Here is an 18,993-nt window from a genome sequence, read left to right as displayed (position 1 = left end):
GTATATGTTCGTTATAAACTGTTATTTCGGTTTTTAAAAGTTATAAACTTAGGTAGCTTAAAACAAACAAGCGAAAAAAACAAACAAAAAAAAATTCAGTGTACATTACCGATCTTGCGGCTTGGATAAATGCCGTGTAATCAAATTTCTAAATTGATTTCGTTGCGATTGTTTTAGTCTGCGTAGCTTACCTTTGGGAGAATTCTGCAGCTTCAAGTTTTGTAGGCAGTTGTTGTTAGTGCTGGAGGCAAAAATGTTTATTTTAGAACGAAGAAATGTTTAAATAATTATTATTCGGTCGAGGTTTTTAATCGTAGTTTGTCAATATGTCAATTTCAAATTCAGACCTGTCTGCACAAACCACGTACATAAAAAACTTGCTTTCAGTTTCTGTGGTTATTAGGTAAAAATAAAAAGTTTCAATTTCAATTATTCCGCCGTACAATAGCCATAATAAAGTCGCTCTTCCGGCCAACTCAAGCCACGCCTGTTTAACGCTAGACAACGCTATAATACAGCTCAATTATTTTTCCTTTTTGCCATCGTTTTTACAGAACTCCTATTTAACTTTTGGTCGATGAGAAGATAAATAGGAGTGCCATTTGAAGTTTGTATATAAGTAACAATAACACATTTAGTTTTAGACCTGAATTTGAAATTAATTAGACAGACAGGGCACTGATCAGATTCCCAAACTCAGATTAGTTTTCAGTGACAGCTTTTATATTAGTTTAGCAAATGTCTTTTTTAAATGTAAATAAAAGCTAACATGAATCATGGTGAAAACATCTGCAGTTACAATGTGAATAAAGACAAGAAGCATAAATGTATTTTACGACGCATAAAACATCGTATCTATTGTCCATAAAAATCTTCTGATCTATTTAGCAACGTGTTTCTGGAAGGCTGACGTCTGATTTGTATGCGTATAAAACTACGGTCTACTTGTAAGTTACCTTGCAAGCTAAATTAATCACCACCAATATGAAACGCGCAGGTCGTCTAAACTTAATTAAAATACATATTGCAAAGAAAATTACTTCAAAAGCTCAAACTGTGCCCAAGCCATTTCAAGAAAAACGCTTTTGAAAAAACGTTCATTAAATATAAGCGTGTTTTAATTTCTTGTAAAGGTGCTTCATAATTAAACTTTTTGATTTATTTTCCGGTTCAACGTTTGTTTTAATTCAGACTGATGTTTGCTGGCGAGAACATTGCCTTCGAATTCGATTCTGAATATTGCGAATTAGCACGTCTTATAAATCTCACTATTTATTGACACTCAAAAGGAGAAACGAAATGAAAGGCCGAGGTGGTAACTATAAAATCACGATGGTTTGTTCTTTAACTGCAAATAAAAAAAACCCTCCAATGTCCGTACTTACATTTCCTTTTTATAAAGCCGTTTGTCAAGATCTTGTAGAAGAAGTTATGTTGTCGCTCTCTTTCTTGTCACTTAAATCTTATATTTTATCGAAACACTAGCAGTATCCTTTCGCCTTCTTAGTAAGTTTGCTTTTGCTGCAAGCGCTTTCCAACTTGTTAAGCCAGAATTGCTTGCCATCACTTTAAATTAAACTCGATATCCAGGAGACTTGACGGGTGTCTGCTACTGTGTGATTAGCTGACCATAGGAAACAATGACGCTATCGTCATGTCCCTATATTGATTAACAAATGCCAAACAACTGTTTGATTTTTACTTATTTGATTGTCATTATCTGGGTGGCCTGGGACCGACCCAGTTCTTATTTAAAAGGGCCGCCTGGAGCGGGCCAGATTAAAATTCGCTCGAAGTATGTTCGTCGTGTGATTCACTCCGTGCTCGGTCAAAACGCAAAGAGAACTAAATTAAAAATATCCACCACTGATCTAACCCTGTTTTCCCCATTCTACCGATTCCACGGCAATTTAAATTTTTACGACTTGAATAACAGTACTATGAACTTACACAAATCATGGGTCAAGAGCGGAGGGTCAAGCACATCATAAAACAAATTGCTTCTCGATAGTAAGAAACGGATAATACAAAATATAAACAAAAGGAAAAGTTATGTTTAGTGATTTATCTGCGTTTTGCAGAACGGATATGCCTAACAAAACAAAAACACGCTTTCATTACAAAGCATTCAAAGGCAGGCGATTGCATTTTGCATTTTCTAAGCTCGATAATCAAGAATGGTTAAAAATCGGCTGTAGGTAGTCATGTGAGTTACCAAAACCACTCGCTACTGAGGGTCGGAAACTTTTAGTTGCCTACTAATTGAAAACCAATTCAGTCACTGAAATATTTTTGAACCTGCCTTATATAAAATGGACACGTAGAATCTTGAACCAACAAACTGTCCTTTTTTGTAGACGCGAAGAGGCCTGGACATCAAATCAGACCGTAACTCGAGTGGTATAAACAATATTTAACGAATGAATGCAGCGAATGAGCAAATTAAACTATTGTTTTTTTTAGTCTTTTCAATAAGAATCTCACGTTCATCGACCTTATTTCAAAACCAAAATGAGCAAAACAACGCCGAAAGGACACCTGGCACATTTTAGCTCATGTAAACATAAAACTTTGCTCGATTCAAATGGTCGTATTTACGGTAGCGTTATAATAAAAAAAAAAAAAAACACAAATCAGGCCTTTTTTTCTCAAACCATGATTAAGGGATTCATTGCACTTGTAAAAAAAAATCAGACGTTTTCCAATTTTTCCTCGTAGCTGCGCCACTCATGGAAATTATTAAAAACGTCCGATCTGTTCACTCGTACAATTAATCCCTAATTGTTTCTCGAACAGACCGTTTTCCTTTACAAAGCTTTCCTATACAAAGCTGCGTGAAGTCGTCAAAATATGTTTCATTATATTTCTGATGAAATTTTTAACGTTAGCTGGAAATGCTATTTTTTTTAGCCTGCATTCACTGGCCTTGCGCTGGCCATACATAAGACACCTGACTGCACTTAACTGCTACTTTTGACTGCTAATTATGCCCATTTTATTAGGCAACACAAATTGTCTATTTTCGTGCCTCTTTATTGACTTTCTTGCCTTTTACTTGTGTCAAGAGAGTGCTTTATCTTCTCTTGGCCGACAAAGTAATGCCAAAGTGGCATCAGGTCAAAGATGAGGACTGAAACCGTACCTTTCTTTCAGTTCGACATCTATTTTCAAAAGTGATAATAAGTAAGTATGACATTACTACGACTCGTTCTTTAAAGATGCTCGATGTAGCTTTTTTAGCTTTAGCTTTCATTGTTATTGACTCTTCGATAGTCTTTGCACGATAGTGGCCTTACACCACTTATATATCAAACAACGTAGCTCATAGCTTCCAAGTCACCAAAGGAATCGACTGAATTATGTAAAAAATTTTTGCGAGGGCGTCCTTCTCGTCACCGAAGGTGACGCGAATTATGTATCAGGGAAAAGAACAATTAAAGTTTAAAACGGTAAGCGAGGTTTTGCTCCCTCAAGACAAGCAACTAAGATGCAATTAGAGCCAGCGAGGTTTTTGTTCACGCTTTGCCAACAATTAAAACAAGTGAGATTTTCCTCGCACTCACTCAAGATCCACAAACTGGACTCTGGCAAACTAAAATAAAGATAAGAAAGTTTTTGGAATATGAAGAAGCAAGACTTTTGTTAAATTTGCACACATACGAGATATTGAAAGGAGGCTCTGACCTTCCCCCTACCATGCCACAGCCCAAAAACAACAACAACACGCGATACTTTCACTCGCAATAAATATTATAGAGAAACAACAATAATAGCGGGGCTTTGCTGCCTCCTGATGTACAGCTAAGATTATAGTTAACGAGACTTTGCTCGCCGTCAAGTGTTAGGCAAATAAGCCAGACTTTTGCTCAATAAGCGAGACTTTTGCTCGCGCATTAAACTTTTAGATAATTAAATAAGCGAGACTCTTTTGTCTTGTTTCCTTTTGTTGTGTGTTAATCATTCAAAAGCCTTTATTTTTCAGCAACAAAAAATGTGACTAGGAACACATTTTATTGTTTTTCTTTACATTTAAACAAACGTTACGACATTTTTATTGTTGTGAACAATTTTTCGCAATGGCTTGCGAGCCTAGGCAGTCAAGAGTCTGGTTTTCAATGACAAAAACATTTCAAAAAAATAGTTTTACTTGGGACACAACATAGCTGTTTAGCACTCCGTATGGTCGATCCGATGCAGCCACTGATTTCTCAGTGGTCAGTTTTTTCTACACTACAAGCGTTCTAATTCCATTGACTTCAGCGGTTGAAGTCTCACTGAAACAGCGTGCGTTCGACCTTAACACACTGTGATATCAAAATTAATTGTTGCGTTTGTTCAACATTTAAATTTTAAATAAAACGGCGAACTCCCTTTTTAAAAAAAACTGAGAAAAAAAGAATAATAATAGCTTCCGTTTGGATTTGAACCAACGACCAAGGCATACACAACTTCTGTAGAACAACGCTGTATCAAACATTTCCAAAAACTGAAACACGTTGTTGTGTTTTTAAAAAAAAAATAATTTATAATTTATATCATACAGACCTCCGCTTGATTTATGTGAATTATATCAAAACCAAGCAAATAGAATTTCTTACTGCCAAACGTTTTATACGATTTAACATACACTCTTAAATTTCATTAGGTTCCGACAAAATTAGTGCTAGATGTTGGATAGATATTCTTTTAAAAAAATGTTTTGGGCTGATATTTTTCCTGGTAATTAAATAATTAATTACAAAAACTAACAAAACACACATTGACACAAACAATAACTGAAATCATGATGAAAGCTCTCGTGAAGCTTACAATTGTCAAATACGTCCAAAAGTTGGAATAGATTTCCGTTATCCTTCCATAGCTGGAAGTTTTAAGAAATATATCTATCGTAAATATAAATAAGAAGACAAATTTTGCCGGGTAATCTGGGCGATTTTCGTACACACAGAACTTTAACATCATAAAACAAATAAATAATAAATAATTCATTTTCTTTATTAAAGGGGAATATTTGTAAAACACACAAGGTTAGTGAGTTTAAGCTTAGGACAATTGAGATCAACAACTATTTGCGGGCTGGCGCGATGAGAGTGAATTTTGCTTGAATATGAAGATGAAGAAGCCTATTTTGGTAAGGCTTTTTACCTTATTATTAACTTTTTCTGACGATTTAGCAAAGAAACTTAAGCTTCTGATACAACATGTAATTGTTCGGAATCGATATATTTAGATATATTTTAGTATCCATCCATATTTTATTGCTACTCATCCATGCAAAAAAAGAAAAAATACCTCAAGAAATGTTTGGAGAAAAACTGTTATCCTGTCAAATGCATCACCGCCTAAATTTAGACAACATTTCATGTCACCTACAGGTATGGCTTTGGCTATAGATTCCTCCCGTGGAATTTTTTATTCTTCTCTCATCTGAAAAGAAACAAAAATAGCTCTTAATGTGTATCGTTGAATCTTCACCTTAAAACTATATAGAAATTCCGAATTCTCGAGCCTCCCAGGGAAACGAAAACTGGTTCAAGAAATCGGGTTTGAGACTGAATTGGGAATAAAATTGCAATGTTCGACAACATTTGGTTCGAATAATTGGCAAATTGGAGAAATGGATGGTTCTAGAAATCGAGATTTCACTGTACGCGGTAAAGCATTGCGCATACAACTTTTTCGTTTTTTTTTCGTGCCGTTCTATTAGTTTTGTTTTGTTTCTTCGAGTCAAAAAAATGACACTATTTTTTTTTATTTTTTTTGTCTTTTATTTCTCTTCTATGTCACTGCCAGATATGGCTTTGGCTTTAAATTCCTCTCGTGAAATTTTGATGCGTCTCGCATCTAAAAAGAAGCAGAAACAGCTTTTAATATATATATGTATCGTTGTATCTTTAGATTTAAAGTCTGCATGCAGTGATAAGTCGTTGCGATGTTTCGTTTTTTTTATTCAGTTCTTTTAGTTTTGTTTTGCTTTTCTGACACGGAAACCCAGAGAGTTGTTCAAGTCTAAAAATGATTTTTGTCTTTTAGAATGGAAGGACAATCTGGAGAATAAAAATATTCTCCATATTTGGTATCTGTTACACTCTGACGATTATCAGTGCAACTTATAACAACGAAGAAAGATCTCAGAGAGGAATGGCACTGTTGAACCACACATACAAGTCTCTCTACACTGACGACTATCCCAGCTGCCTCATGGCGTGCACGCATGATTCACAGTGCAAGAGTTTAAACTACATGTGGAAAAGTTCAAAATGTAACTTGAACAACAAGACCAAATATTCTGCAGAGACAGCACTTTTCAGCCGCGAAATGTCGTCAATTTACATGGGGTTAACGAGAGAACCAGGTATTTAAATCATTACTTTAACGATATCAATCGAACGATTGGATTGTCATGTGTTCGAATGGATTTGATCGTGGTAAACCTATTACGTTTAATCTGGGAGGATGAACTACTGAAGCCATGTTAGGGTAGGTATGCATGTCTCCCGTCTCAATTTAGAATGGTCCTCATGTCGCCCTCGAATTTTTTTTTATTTCTTTCATGTTAAAGACGGACGTGAGTAACCTAACGCACAGAGATTGTGTTTCTCTGGTATTTTTTTTTATTAACAGTGACTTTCTTAGGTACACAGAGCAGGGGTTTCTCGAGCAGTTTTATTCCGCAGGTAAAACGGTGTATTAAATTTTTCTACCAATAAAAAATGACGTGACTTTGTACTAAGCACACAGAACAGATGTTTCTCGTGCATTTTGAAAAGTCGATAAAACTAATTTATTTTTTTGACAGATTAAAAAGCGTTGTGACTTACTTAAATACACAAAAGCAGGAGTTTTTCGGCCATTTAATTATAATTAAGAAAGTTAAAACTGTTTTAATTTTTGACAGTAGTTCCTTACTGATCAAAAATTTTCGATCGTTCAAACTATTTTCAAATCGATTTTTATTTTTGGACTGCTGCACGCTGTTTCAAGCATTCATTGTCAATTTTTCAAAGGTTGTTTTGCATCCCGCTCGGCGGGAATGACGTCTAGGCTTATATGTCTTTATTATCTGGCAAATTCTTTTCCACTGCAATTGTCAACACGTATCCTTTCTTGTAGGAATAAATAAAACTCTGTACCGTTCATGCAGACATGTGCATCCTTCAAATGGTGATGGAGAATATTTGATCGATCCAACATCGTCAGGAAACCCATTCACTGTTTACTGCGACATGACAACTGATGGAGGTAAATAATTACAGCAGACTGAAGGCATACATTAAGACCACACCTTGAACTGTAATTTTAACTTGCACTTGTGTTTTATACGGCGGACTAAATATTACGATAAGAATTTCATAGTTCAGAGAATTTTCGCACTCCGAGGACTGGCCATCGATGTAAACGATTAACAAGATTGCGTCAAAAACCATGAAGATTTAGGCAGCAAAACACCGCTGAGTGATCGAGAAGTTGATAGTTTCGTTGAAGAGCGAAGAAAACCAAGACCAGTAAAGAAAACGAATTCGGATGTCAGCAATTTTGTTAAGTTCATTTAAGAACCAACTCGTTCATAGAAAATAATTCCTCCTGCAGAATTGTCTGACTATCTTTTTCATTCTGGAGATTCAAATGGCAGACGGAGAGAAATATGAGCCTTCTTGACAAGTTTCAGAAACTCGAAGGAATAGCATTACAGAGCAACAACAATATGAACACTCTTTAATTTAAAAGCCACTTATTTGCCAAACATTGTCTTAAAGGCTTAAACGTAAAATCGGTACGGATTTTATATGCGTTTGACTATAATAACATTATTTGACATGCATTCCTTGTATTCTGTGATCTTAAGTCATTACCAATAAAGTTTGCGTGTATGCCTCATTGATTGCGTTGGCCACTGTATTTTCTATGGCATGGTATAAAATAGTTATGCCGTTCTTTATCTTGGTATACTTAACAATTATTCTACTAGCGCGCGTTGGATATAAGATGGTAGATAGCCAACGAGGCGCGTAGCGCCGAGTCCGCTATAACGATCTCATATCCAACAAGTGCGAGTGGAATAATTGCTTTATTAAAAACTCCCAAAGAATTACAATATTTCAGCTCCCAAGCTGTTTTCGTTCACGCGTATCGGCTACAATATTTTTGTGGTCAATGGTATATGAATTCATATACCATTGGCTGCCAACCACTCAGGAATTGCAATATACCATTGCTAGTTTTTTAATAACATGGAATATCCCACTTGTCACTTAATTTCTTGGTATATACACTCGCCTAACGGCACGTGTTTATGCCGAGAAAATACAGGTGACTCGTAGGATATTCCATGTTATTAAAAACTAGCAATCAGCTTCAATCAACTCATGCGTTTTGATTGGTTAACAGGCAATGGTATGTAAAAATAAAAAAATAAAATATAAATAAAAAAATAAAATAAAAATAAATTAATAAAAATATGAGATAGCTAGTTTACAGGCATGCCACTGAAAGAGGGGGGAAAATATTTTAAATGAACAAAACAAGGTTAAAAATCCCAACTGGCAGGTGGCAGACCAGTTGGCTATATTCAAAGCATGACCGAGGATTTGTACTCGGGGCGACCAAGAACAAATCCAGCTAGTGGCAGGGGCAGGTCTTGAAAAACGAGGACCTCCAAAGTACAACACCAGCAGCGCACTTAACCACTCGGCCACGCTTGCCTCCTGAGCTCATATACCATTGACCACAAATTTGGTAGCCGATACGCGGCAACGAAAATACTTTGGGCGTTTTTAATGAAACAATTATTCCACTTGCGCTTGTTGGATATGAGATCATTATAGCCAACTCGGCGCTACGCGTCTCGTTGGCTATCTACAATTTCATATTCAACGTGCGCTCGTGGAATAATTGTTAAGTATACCACTCGAAAGCATTGCATAACTAGTGTTTATGTCCATTTTCAACTCTAGGTGGCTGGACTGCTGTTCGATTGATCTTGTTTACAGAATTAAACCTACGTTTTGAAGATACGTCATACGGCTTCAAGGGTCTTTCTAACTACCGTGACCATCGTCAGGAATTATCATCGACGGATTTGCTGCAAATACGCAATGAAATAGGCTTCAATCAACTCAGATTTTACTGCCACAAGAAGAAAGTCGGAACCGTGTTCCACATAATGACCAATATCAATCCCCTGGGGGAGGCAGTGGTGGAGCACTTCATCAACGACAACCTGGCATCAACTCGGCCCCAAGCATGTGGCTCGTACGCAGTTCTTCCCGATGATAATTCTACAATGTCTGAAGACTGCAGCAAATGGGGTTGGAATGGTAATCAAGCAGATGAAAAGTGGGGAATTTACACGCCACCGGGGGAGCTCGTATTCAACAAGCGGTAAATAGACGTGAAGATTATCATAGATTCTTTTCAGTTCCCAGGCAACGTGACTGTGATGACTGGGGGAGTGGAGAGGAATCTCTTTCTCCTGGAGATACCTGGGCTTTGTTTGTGCGCTGAGTTCATAATTAGCTGGAGTTCTGTTCCACAATATTAATTTTGTTTTGAGTTTTGTAATTATATATTTATATAAATCTATCGTAAAGCAACATTAGGAAGTAAGTTATACACAACAATGGCAACAGCAACAGCAACGAGAACGTCTGCGAGCGAAAGGTTTAATGAGCAGTAAAATATAATGACTCTACACTTGCGTTATAAATCCTAAAAAAACAGCAACAACAACAACAAAAAAACAGCAAAAGACTAAATCGTTTCTCAGGGAATGTGAATCTTGACAGCAAACCTTCCCTATTTCTGTTTGGAATTAAAAGCCCCATACATTCAGCTGAGGATAATTTTGAGAAACAAAACTTAAGAATTTCCTCAGTGAATTAACTTCATGTCTACCTTGTCCTCTACGCCACAGTTGTGATGGCTTGAACTTCTTAATGTCACGTGACAATAAGTAACTCATTATCATAAGTCACTACGTCGAGTCGAGAAGTAATACACTGAGATCAGTAAATTGATCAATCGTACCTCTTGTATTTGAAAAAAAAAAATGTGAAGCACAAGGCTATCAAGGCTAAGTCTTGTTAACCCTATTGTATTTGGTGACAATGTTATCGAGTGTGTAAACACCTTTAAGATTCTTGGTGTTATTATGGACAAAGACTTAAAATGGAACTGTCATATCGACTATATAACTAAGGGCCTGTTTATATGGAGGAGAGTTGTCCCTGGTAGGAGGGTTACCCTCCATACCGAGCCACTCCGAGCGAGAGAGCTTTTCATACGTTTCTTTATAAATAGCTGCGAACTGTTTATATGAGAAATTGCAAAGTTGGCTCGGGGGGCAGGGTGACCCTGGGTGGAGGGTCACTCGCTTTGAAGGTAGGGTGACCCTGGGGAGCGAGCCAACTTTTTTCCATATAAACAGTTTGGTTATTTTCGCCTCGCCTACCAGGGACAACTTGACACATACAGAGCATGCGCAAACACTGCAGTCGACGAAACAAAATTGCAGATACATTGAAATCGAAGTCGGCGGTAAATTTGTCCAAAAAATGGTCGTGGTCGATGTTTCAGCGTTCCTTATTTAAAAAAAGGCAGACATAATAGATGTTTCAAAACAAGTCTCGCCAGTCTTTTGAACCGAGGGCCAAGTTTCGGCTCGGTCAACTGGAACAATTTTTTCATATAAACGCTCGGCAAAAGATAGCTCGGGGGAGAGGGTAGCCCTCCTGCCAGGGACAACTCTCCTCCATATAAACAGGCCCTAAGAAAGCTTGTAAGAAGTTAAATTCGCTTAGAGTCTTACGTAGAGCTGGCGTTAGCCAAGCAAATATTCTGAAGATTTCTTTAAGTACAGTCCTGCCTGTTTTAGAGTATCCTGTTTTAGCTGCCCCAGTCTGGGGCCATTCCTGGCTACATCTCTGTTGCAATAGAGCGGATACAAAAAAAGGCGCTTCATATAATTTATCCTGAAGCCGAATCATATGCTCATGCCTTACAGCTAGCTCAATTAGTTAGAATGGACACTAGAAGAGAAGACGTATGCGGTAAATGCATGAATCAAATTAAGTCAGATGAACATCCTATTCACCATCTGTAACCGAGACCAGCACTAATAGAGTCTAAGTATAATGTAAGGCAGAAAGCGCCAAAGGTTTACCTGTATAATAATACCATAACATGCAGGACAAAGAAAGCTGAAAGCTTTTTAACATTTCGCTACTTTTCGTAACTAATATTATGCGTAGTCTTTTTTTGATAGAGTTTTAATTGTAAATAGTAGACCTATCATATTATGTAAGAGTCACTCGATAATTCATTTTCTTTTTAACTTTTAACTGCAATAGTTTAAATAAACTATTATTAAATATCAATAAAGATGGATTGTTTAAACAGAGCGCGCGCAGCCAGACTTTTTCTGATAACCGAAGCTAAAGGCTGGTTCCCATAGAATCGCTCCGATCGTTTATATCGCCTCTGTCAATTCAAAAAGTTTCCTTGCGATCGAGGCGATATTATGAGGACATTACACAGGCGATCGCTAACGTCTGCCGCGATTGAGGCGATCACGATCGTTTAAATCGCCCGTGTTCTATCTTTCTAGCTTCTCTTTCCCTTCTTCGCCGTAAAATTATAATAACTAAGAAGATAGGAGGCCACGAGTCTTACTCTTTCATTTGAGGCTGCCATTGTGTTGGATCTAGGGCTAAAATGATTGTTTTTCGTAGGTCTTCGCTCATACCGAGGATCGGGACAATCATTTGAAAATCCTCCGATCGCTTCCAATCGCTTCGATCGCCTACGATCGTCTCAGTTTTTGCAAACGATCGATGCGATAGAAACGATCAGGGCGATCATATCAAAACCAATCTTAAAGGGTCACAGTTAGAAGTCTAGAAGCCTGGAAATGCCATTTTTAGGCGATATCAGAAAAAGAATCAATTTCTTACAGGAACATGAAAAAAAAAAATATTTCAAGATTTTGACCGAGGCAAATGCTTCCTGATAAGTGCGAAAACAAACAAATGATATCAATTCTCCTTGGCAACAATTTCTCGATTTCTATTTTTTTTTTCGCATTATTCGCATTATTCTCAAGTTAGAGCTAGGACAGGATATGTCAAAGGTTCATGCCAACCAGAGAGACCCTGGGAACGAGGTTGAGTTTTAACGTGTTTCATTTGTACAGTGTGAAGAGTTTCAGGTATACTTTTGCTTTCCAAATTCTAGTCTCTTTGCAAACCACTCATGGTATATTAATCATTCTGTATTGTTGGGGCTACACATGTTAATTTCAAATGCCCCACGATTTTTCTGCCGCTTGGACATAGGCTTTGCTTTTAAAATTGTAATGTGATTACAACAAAAAAACGACAAAAAAAAGTAAATAAAAACGACGGTTTTAATTTGAATGCATGCTTCAATGTCATTTAATTTGGAGTAGCCTAGAGACAGCGTTTCTCACTGTGTTAAAGTAGAATAATTAGGCGTGCTAAGTGTCAACGATAGCTTGCGGTATCGTGGTCGTTGTGAGGTTTTTCTTAAAAAAAAACTGGTAAGTGGAATTATTTATTTGTCTCAAGGAAAAATGTGGTGTCTCAAGGAACAATGTGGTGAACAAGCTTGGTTTTATATATAATAAAGTTCTGTGTACAAAATTACCGTCATAGGCAGCCAGTTTCACAAGTTTTGTTCGGTATTTTCGAGTAGGCTGTATCTTACGGCCTTATTTTTTAGAAAATAGTGTTCACTGTATAGAAACGACCATTGAATAAAAGTTTGTAGCATCGAACTCTTATACGACAAATATGTGAATCAGCTTGTAGTGCATTCTTTATGTTTTTTTTTATATAATGCATTTTTTTAACTGCGTTTAGCAAAAAGTTTTTAGAAGGCGTTCAAAGCCTATTTGACAGTTCGACACGTTTTCTAGCATTTCGGTTGGTTGGTTTGTGAATTTTGTTTGCTTCTGTGTACATTTTTTAAATTCGGAATTTGCGTGCGGGCTTAATTCACTGAATCTTCTGCGTGTATTTTATTTCTGGGTGAATGTTATTTAGCGATTACAACTCAGTAATTCTGAGGTTTATCGATTGGTTTTATCATTAGTTGTTTAAACAGAGGAAAACTTTCTTCTTTTGGCGCGACATGGTCGCCTTCGGTCTACATATTCAGTTGAAGTTAAGTGACGTTTCGTCTGGTAAATAACGTATCATATATACATTCTCAAAGAGTTCAACATTTTAACCCTATTCAGACCGGGCTTTTTTGGACCTTCTAAGACCGGGGGGGGGGGGGGGCTTCGGAAGCCCCCCTATGTAACTTCCAGAATATTTAAGCAATCACCATGAAACTTACAGAATGCATTGTACGTCCGAAACTCTTTCTTTTGGTATACGTCACGTGGGATGGTGACGTCACAACACGTGACAATTACATCATGATGTCAAAACAGCCGCCATCTTGGATCCGCCATCTTGGATTTCAAAATTTTTGCAAATTGCCAGAAAACCACCCAAAATCACTGCAAAGTACTCAAAATGAATAAAAATGTGCTTTAAACCCGTAAAAATGTAAAAATTATTCCATTTAAGTTGATTTTTATTAACAGAAACACGCAAAATGACAAATTATGGAAAACATGCCTGTCAAAATGCCGTTGCCATGGTGATGTCAAGTTCCTGACACATCATCCAACCCTACCAAATTGTTGCCAGATAAATTTTAGGAAAACTCAGAAAGTTTTATAGTGTTTGGTTAAATCTTAAAAAAGTTATAAAAGTTCAAAGTCAGCGCGGGCCTCAAAAGCCCCCCCCCCCCCCCCCCCCGGTCTGAATAGGGTTAATATTCTCTTTTTATAAGCCTTGACATATATTTGTATATGATTGCTCATAGCAGGTCGCAAATTTAAAAAAAAAATTGCAATGAGTCAGAACTCGCGCCTTCGTCGCTCGCGTCGTTGCCTCTGAAGAAAGCCTGCTCGCATACAAGATGATTTACACAGCCGACGGTGTACTGAACGGAAGTCAAATGAAATATATCATTAATGCGAGCGAAATAATTTAAGATTTAAATAATTTTTATGATCTATTTTGCAGTGATAATTTTTGAGATATGATGTAGCACTTACACTTACCATTTTTTATGAGCCTTGCCATATAAAAGATCCTGGACTGGTTATTCCTCGTATTGTATATATGTACTGCTTGTTTGACATTTCTCAAATTTTGTATTCATTTTGTGGAGTGAGGGCCAAACTTGATCAGTTTTGGAGGATGGTTCGATTAAATTGCCGTTTTATTAATTTCGGGGTTTACTTATTTATATTGCTAACTGTTATCTATCTTCTCTTGTCAGTTTAAAGTTTGAAATTATTTTTTTCTTTCCGTTTGTCTTTTTCTTTGTTTAATATCATTTAAAAGATTATTGTTCTAGCGTCAATATGATGAGAATTCGCTTGTGTACTTTCAAATGTCTTGTTGTGTGCTTTGGAATCGCCGGTTTGGTGCTTATAGCAAGAAGAAATGTACTTTGGAAGAAGACATTTTCGACGAAAGATTGGAGTACTTTCTACCAGGAGCATATAACACAACAACTATCTGATCCTCAAAGTAAGTTTATGTTTAAATATTGAATTCATGTTTTCTTCTTAGAACTATAAGCAAAGAGCTTTCTAGTCTATTTGAAGTTGTTTCATAATGAACAAAGAGAGCAGTTATGCCGATTTAAGGACGTTTGCGCAAACATTTTCTACTCGATAGATTTCTTTAATTTTTTTGCTGCGGTCAGATAAGGAGTTACTTATGTCAGAAATGCAAAAAAAAAGTGGGGGTCACCGACTTCGTTTCAGAGAAAAAGCGTGTGGAAAACTACCCTAATTTTGGAAAATTGGCGCACGCTAATTCAGCATGGTTTGCAGGGTTTATTGTTAAAAATATCGAAGATGAGTAAACGGAGGCTAACGATCTTAATCACATTTTGTAGACGCGTGTCTGTTGCGTAAATAATTCTTAGTTAAACCATCTTTTTGTTAAATTTAACCCTGATAAAACGAATTTTAAACTGTTGAACATCAAAAAGGAAAGCTCAAAAAGTGGAATTCAAACCGTCAATGTGACAAAAAAATCAAACTTCCACTCGATAGATTTTTTTTATTTTCTCACAACACGTAGATATCAATTAACAAAAGTAGTCTGTTAAGAAAAAAGTAGGGGTCACCGACCATTTAAGAGAGTAAATAGCAAGCGAAGCGAGCTGAACGACAACCTACCCTATATGTTCTTAGAAATTTTACTCAGCGCGCGCGCTCAAAGTATGGCGTGGCATGGCGTTGCGACATGAATTACGTGCGCAGTAGGGATGCGCATAAACAATTAGCGCGAACGTCCTTAACTGCTCATTCAGCTACCTTGATTTCAATTTAAAACTGATTTTGGAATTAGAGATGATAAATGCAAGAAATTCATTACTTAGACGATTTCAATTGCAAGAAGTAATGAAACTTGAGTTTGCCTGTGTAAGTTGATTTAACTTGAGTTATTTATTTATCATTCTTTTTTCTTACAGACCACGCAAGACCGTGTAATCCTGAACGCGTACCGGAGAGCCTTACAAGGCTAAAAAAATGTACGATGATGTCAAAACGTTCGTCATGTTCATTGGGTACTCACAGAGTATAGAAAGTCTAACAGGAGCCATTTTAGATGCACATCCTGAAATTCTCATTCCCCAAGAATATGATGTTATAGGAAACTGGAAGATGTACCAGGACAAGAAGCTTCAAGACTTTGGTCAGCAAACGTATATGCTCTTTTTCGACATGCATTATCTTTCAACTTTTCAAGCAGTCTTCCAAAACAAAGCCAATAAACCAAGTCAGTTCTGGTTATGGACTTCTAAAGGCGATGGTATTTACTACAACTACGTTCCTGATGTTAGGCAGGGAAAAATTAATGGGAAACCTAAGGTGAAGTTTAAAATTTTGATTGATTTAAATATATTTAGATAAGGATAATTGGTTGACTTTCTTCGCCGCGAAAAGGTTTTCAAGATAGAGCATCGATTGAAACACACCTCAAAGAAAAGAGCTTGAAACAAACAATAAGACTATACCCGATTTACTCAGCATGGGTTAGTTTTGAAAGTAAAGCGGGAATGACTGACGACGACAACAAACAACAACAACAACAAAAAAAAAAAAAAATGGGCTCGTGACATATGAAGAAACACATAAAAAAAAATCAAGTCACAAGTCGTGCTTTTTTCTTTATAAACGTCATTTTTCTTTTCGATTCTTGACTCATTTTTAAAGACAGGCTACCAGTCATGAATCCTGTTTAGACGATTTCTTTTCAGTTTCAACATCCAAGTTTCATCTCGGCTGTTCAGTTCACGATCTTCTTTGCAAAGCTCACCAGAGATTACTATAAGATCTCCTGCCATTGAAACTACTGTATGTAATGACAATTATTTTAGCTGACGGGTAGACAAAGTTGATTGATTTTGATTGCATTATTTCACTGGTCGGGTGTCTTTTATAGCGTGACATAGCTCAGTGGAAACAATTGATAAATTTTATGTGGCTCTACAGGTTATTGGAGATACAAGTGGAGGCGAAACATCCAAGAAACTATCACAGAGTCGAGGCAGCTTTGAAGTACTCGAAGAAATCCAAAATGTCGTTCGAATTCCAGTCAAGTTTGTTCACATTATTACCAATCCATTTGATGTCATTGCTTCCAGTTTAATAAAGCAGTCTGACTCCTACAATAAGGTAAGACTAAAAATGTCACAGTCCGTCAAAACTATTTTTTAGTTTGTCACACATGAAACTAAATATGACGATTTTTGAATAGACTTGTTGATATTGATGACGTTGAACATCTAAAACATGGACACACGGTTGCATTTTAAACATTTCTACAAGGGATGAGTGAACAGCTCTGACTGAAAGTTTCAGCATCATAGAGTAAATTCCCTTTTAAATTTAAGGAAAAACTGTAAGGGTGGAGTGGCAAACAAACCCCAACCCCCCAAATATATCAAATGCAAATATATCATCCAATCAAACCGTAGAATATAAACTGAAAAGCTGGCGAAAATCTCCCAATTTTAAACTTTTCTGTAAGGAATCCTGTGGTTATGACACGGCTATTATAGCGGCAGCATTTATTTATTTGCATTCGACGTGGAAAGGGAGCTACTCGAAAACGGTAATAATTTTTGGCATAATTTCGCACAGCATTCATTTTTACCAATATTATGAATTCAATTGTTATTCATGAAAATTATTTGAAAAACATGACTCTTAAGTCTGTCAATCTGATTAAATATGACCCCTTATTCTGCAAATGTTACTTCTTGTTACAAATAAATAATACAATCTCAGGAGTTACAGAGGCTTACTTACGTTTAATCGCCGGTTAAAACCTTTTTAACCGTTTAATCGCCGGTTTAAAACACTCGCGCCACTTTCTAATCCAATCAGAAGTAAAACCAAAACCAATCGTCACTCACTAACACACGTTTTTCCGCGCTTCACTTGAGTTTACTTTGATTGGTTCACGTGATTGTCTGTGTCCTTTATGATCCTGGATATCCAGTTTAATTTGCAGTGATCGCAGAAATCATGGCTTAGCAAGCAGGAAAGCGCTTAGAGAAAAACAAAGTTACTCAGAAGGCAGAAGGGTGTTGCGGCAATTTGGACAAATTACAAGATTTTAAGTGACGAGCTTCTGCAAGGAAAGATCTAAACGAGTGGCTTTCTAGAAAGGGCAAGTAAGTACAGTCGACATAGCAGGTTTTATTTACAATTTAAGAACAAACTGTCATGATTTTTTAGTTATCGCACTATGAATGATTCAGAACAGAATTCGACGGCGATTTTTTTGTCGCAAAGCAAACAAAACAAAACAAACCTTGCCATAAAAAAATACGTCAAGAAATTTAATAGGAAAAATATACATATAAACAACACATAACATCCTTTTTTACGTTTCTATTTAATGAACATTTTTCCGACAGGAAATAGCATACTTGGCTTAGTTTAAGCTTTTGAAGCAATTTTCTGTGCAATATGTATTTAAATTAGGTTAAAAGACTTGCTCGGTTCAAATTTAACAGGTGGTAATTTATTTACTTTGCAGGGCAGCGAACAAACCACACCGCTGTCATTCAAAATATATCAGTTTCAAGATTAGAAGAATTTCTACAAAGAGTAGGTGAACTGTTTTATACGATAAATGAGTATTGTGCTTCTTGTTTTCATTCACACTCTAACTGCAGAGGTTTTCAACACGATTCATTTTAGCTTTTGTTTACATTTAAAATTGAAACATTTGTTAAACTAACAAAAAAGCTGTCACAGAAAACTAATCTCAGGTTGAAAATCTGATCAATACACTGTGCGTTAAATTAATTTGAAATTCAGTTCTAAAACTTAATGTGTTATTGTTGCTAACATTAAAATTCATCAATGGCATCTCTGTTTATCAACTCATGGGCCAATTGTTTATAAAAAGATTCAAAGAAAGGGATAATAATTGCTTTGCTTTACAGCTCTATACAGCAATTAAACAAGCGTGACCTGAGAAGAGCAGGGCGGCTTATATATGGCTGACTAACAGCGACATAAATACATTATAACTTCTTTTGACCTTTTAATCTCAGAAAGTGAAAGCAAGTTATTTTTTTTTATGGGGTTTATTCCGACAATTACGAGCAGGCCTCGATTTTAAGTTGACATATTGTCAAACTGTAATTATCATTCACAGACAGAATGATAATTCTTTAAACATTTCCTTAAAATGTCAAATAATTTGTGAATTTGAAGTATTCAGTTATACACTTACAATTTTGCCTGTTTTATACTTATCGCCGGACGGTTTGGGCCAATGTATCTCTTTTATTTTATTTTTTGTCTTTTGATTTCATTTTCCATATTAAACCCAAATAATTATATAATATTTTTTCTTTGTTACAGATAGACGATCT

The 18,993-nt window shown here is 36.4% G+C and overlaps 2 protein-coding genes and 1 pseudogene across 4 annotated transcripts in view; all 3 read left to right on the top strand.

Moving 5' to 3' along the window:
• Positions 1-18,993, top strand: part of LOC144647798 (sphingosine 1-phosphate receptor 2-like) — a 276,150-nt gene that overhangs the window by 204,844 nt on the left and 52,313 nt on the right. The gene's annotated exons all lie outside the window — the stretch shown is intronic.
• Positions 5,044-11,328, top strand: LOC144647803 (uncharacterized). Of its 2 annotated transcripts, XR_013569626.1 has the most exons (5): positions 5,044-5,131; positions 6,034-6,355; positions 7,114-7,242; positions 8,955-9,757; positions 9,850-11,328. XR_013569626.1 is itself a non-coding variant. In XM_078507512.1 (4 exons), exons 1-4 carry the CDS (start codon positions 5,108-5,110, stop codon positions 9,383-9,385), a joined length of 906 nt encoding a protein of 301 aa, XP_078363638.1. In that variant the 5' UTR covers positions 5,044-5,107; the 3' UTR covers positions 9,386-11,328. The 2 variants fall into 2 exon arrangements, 1 of the variants encoding a protein (XP_078363638.1); XM_078507512.1 differs by having other exon boundaries at positions 8,955-11,328.
• Positions 13,915-16,656, top strand: LOC144648034 (uncharacterized; annotated as a pseudogene). Its single transcript, XR_013569659.1, has 3 exons — positions 13,915-14,612; positions 15,568-15,972; positions 16,602-16,656. The product of XR_013569659.1 is annotated as an uncharacterized LOC144648034 (transcript).

Source organism: Oculina patagonica, chromosome 4, assembly GCF_052425735.1.
Source record: "Oculina patagonica isolate OP01 chromosome 4, crgOcupat, whole genome shotgun sequence".
In the NCBI taxonomy this organism is placed as follows: Eukaryota; Metazoa; Cnidaria; class Anthozoa; order Scleractinia; family Oculinidae; genus Oculina; species Oculina patagonica.
This window is presented reverse-complemented; position numbering and strand designations above follow the sequence as displayed.

Coding starts and splice junctions, on each gene's coding strand:
- LOC144647803 (XM_078507512.1), top strand. CDS start 5,108: ATGAAGATGAAGAAGCCTATTTTG. Junction 6,356..7,113: donor GGGGTTAACGAGAGAACCAG/GTATTTAAATCA, acceptor CCTTTCTTGTAG/GAATAAATAAAACTCTGTAC. Junction 7,243..8,954: donor CGACATGACAACTGATGGAG/GTAAATAATTAC, acceptor TTTCAACTCTAG/GTGGCTGGACTGCTGTTCGA.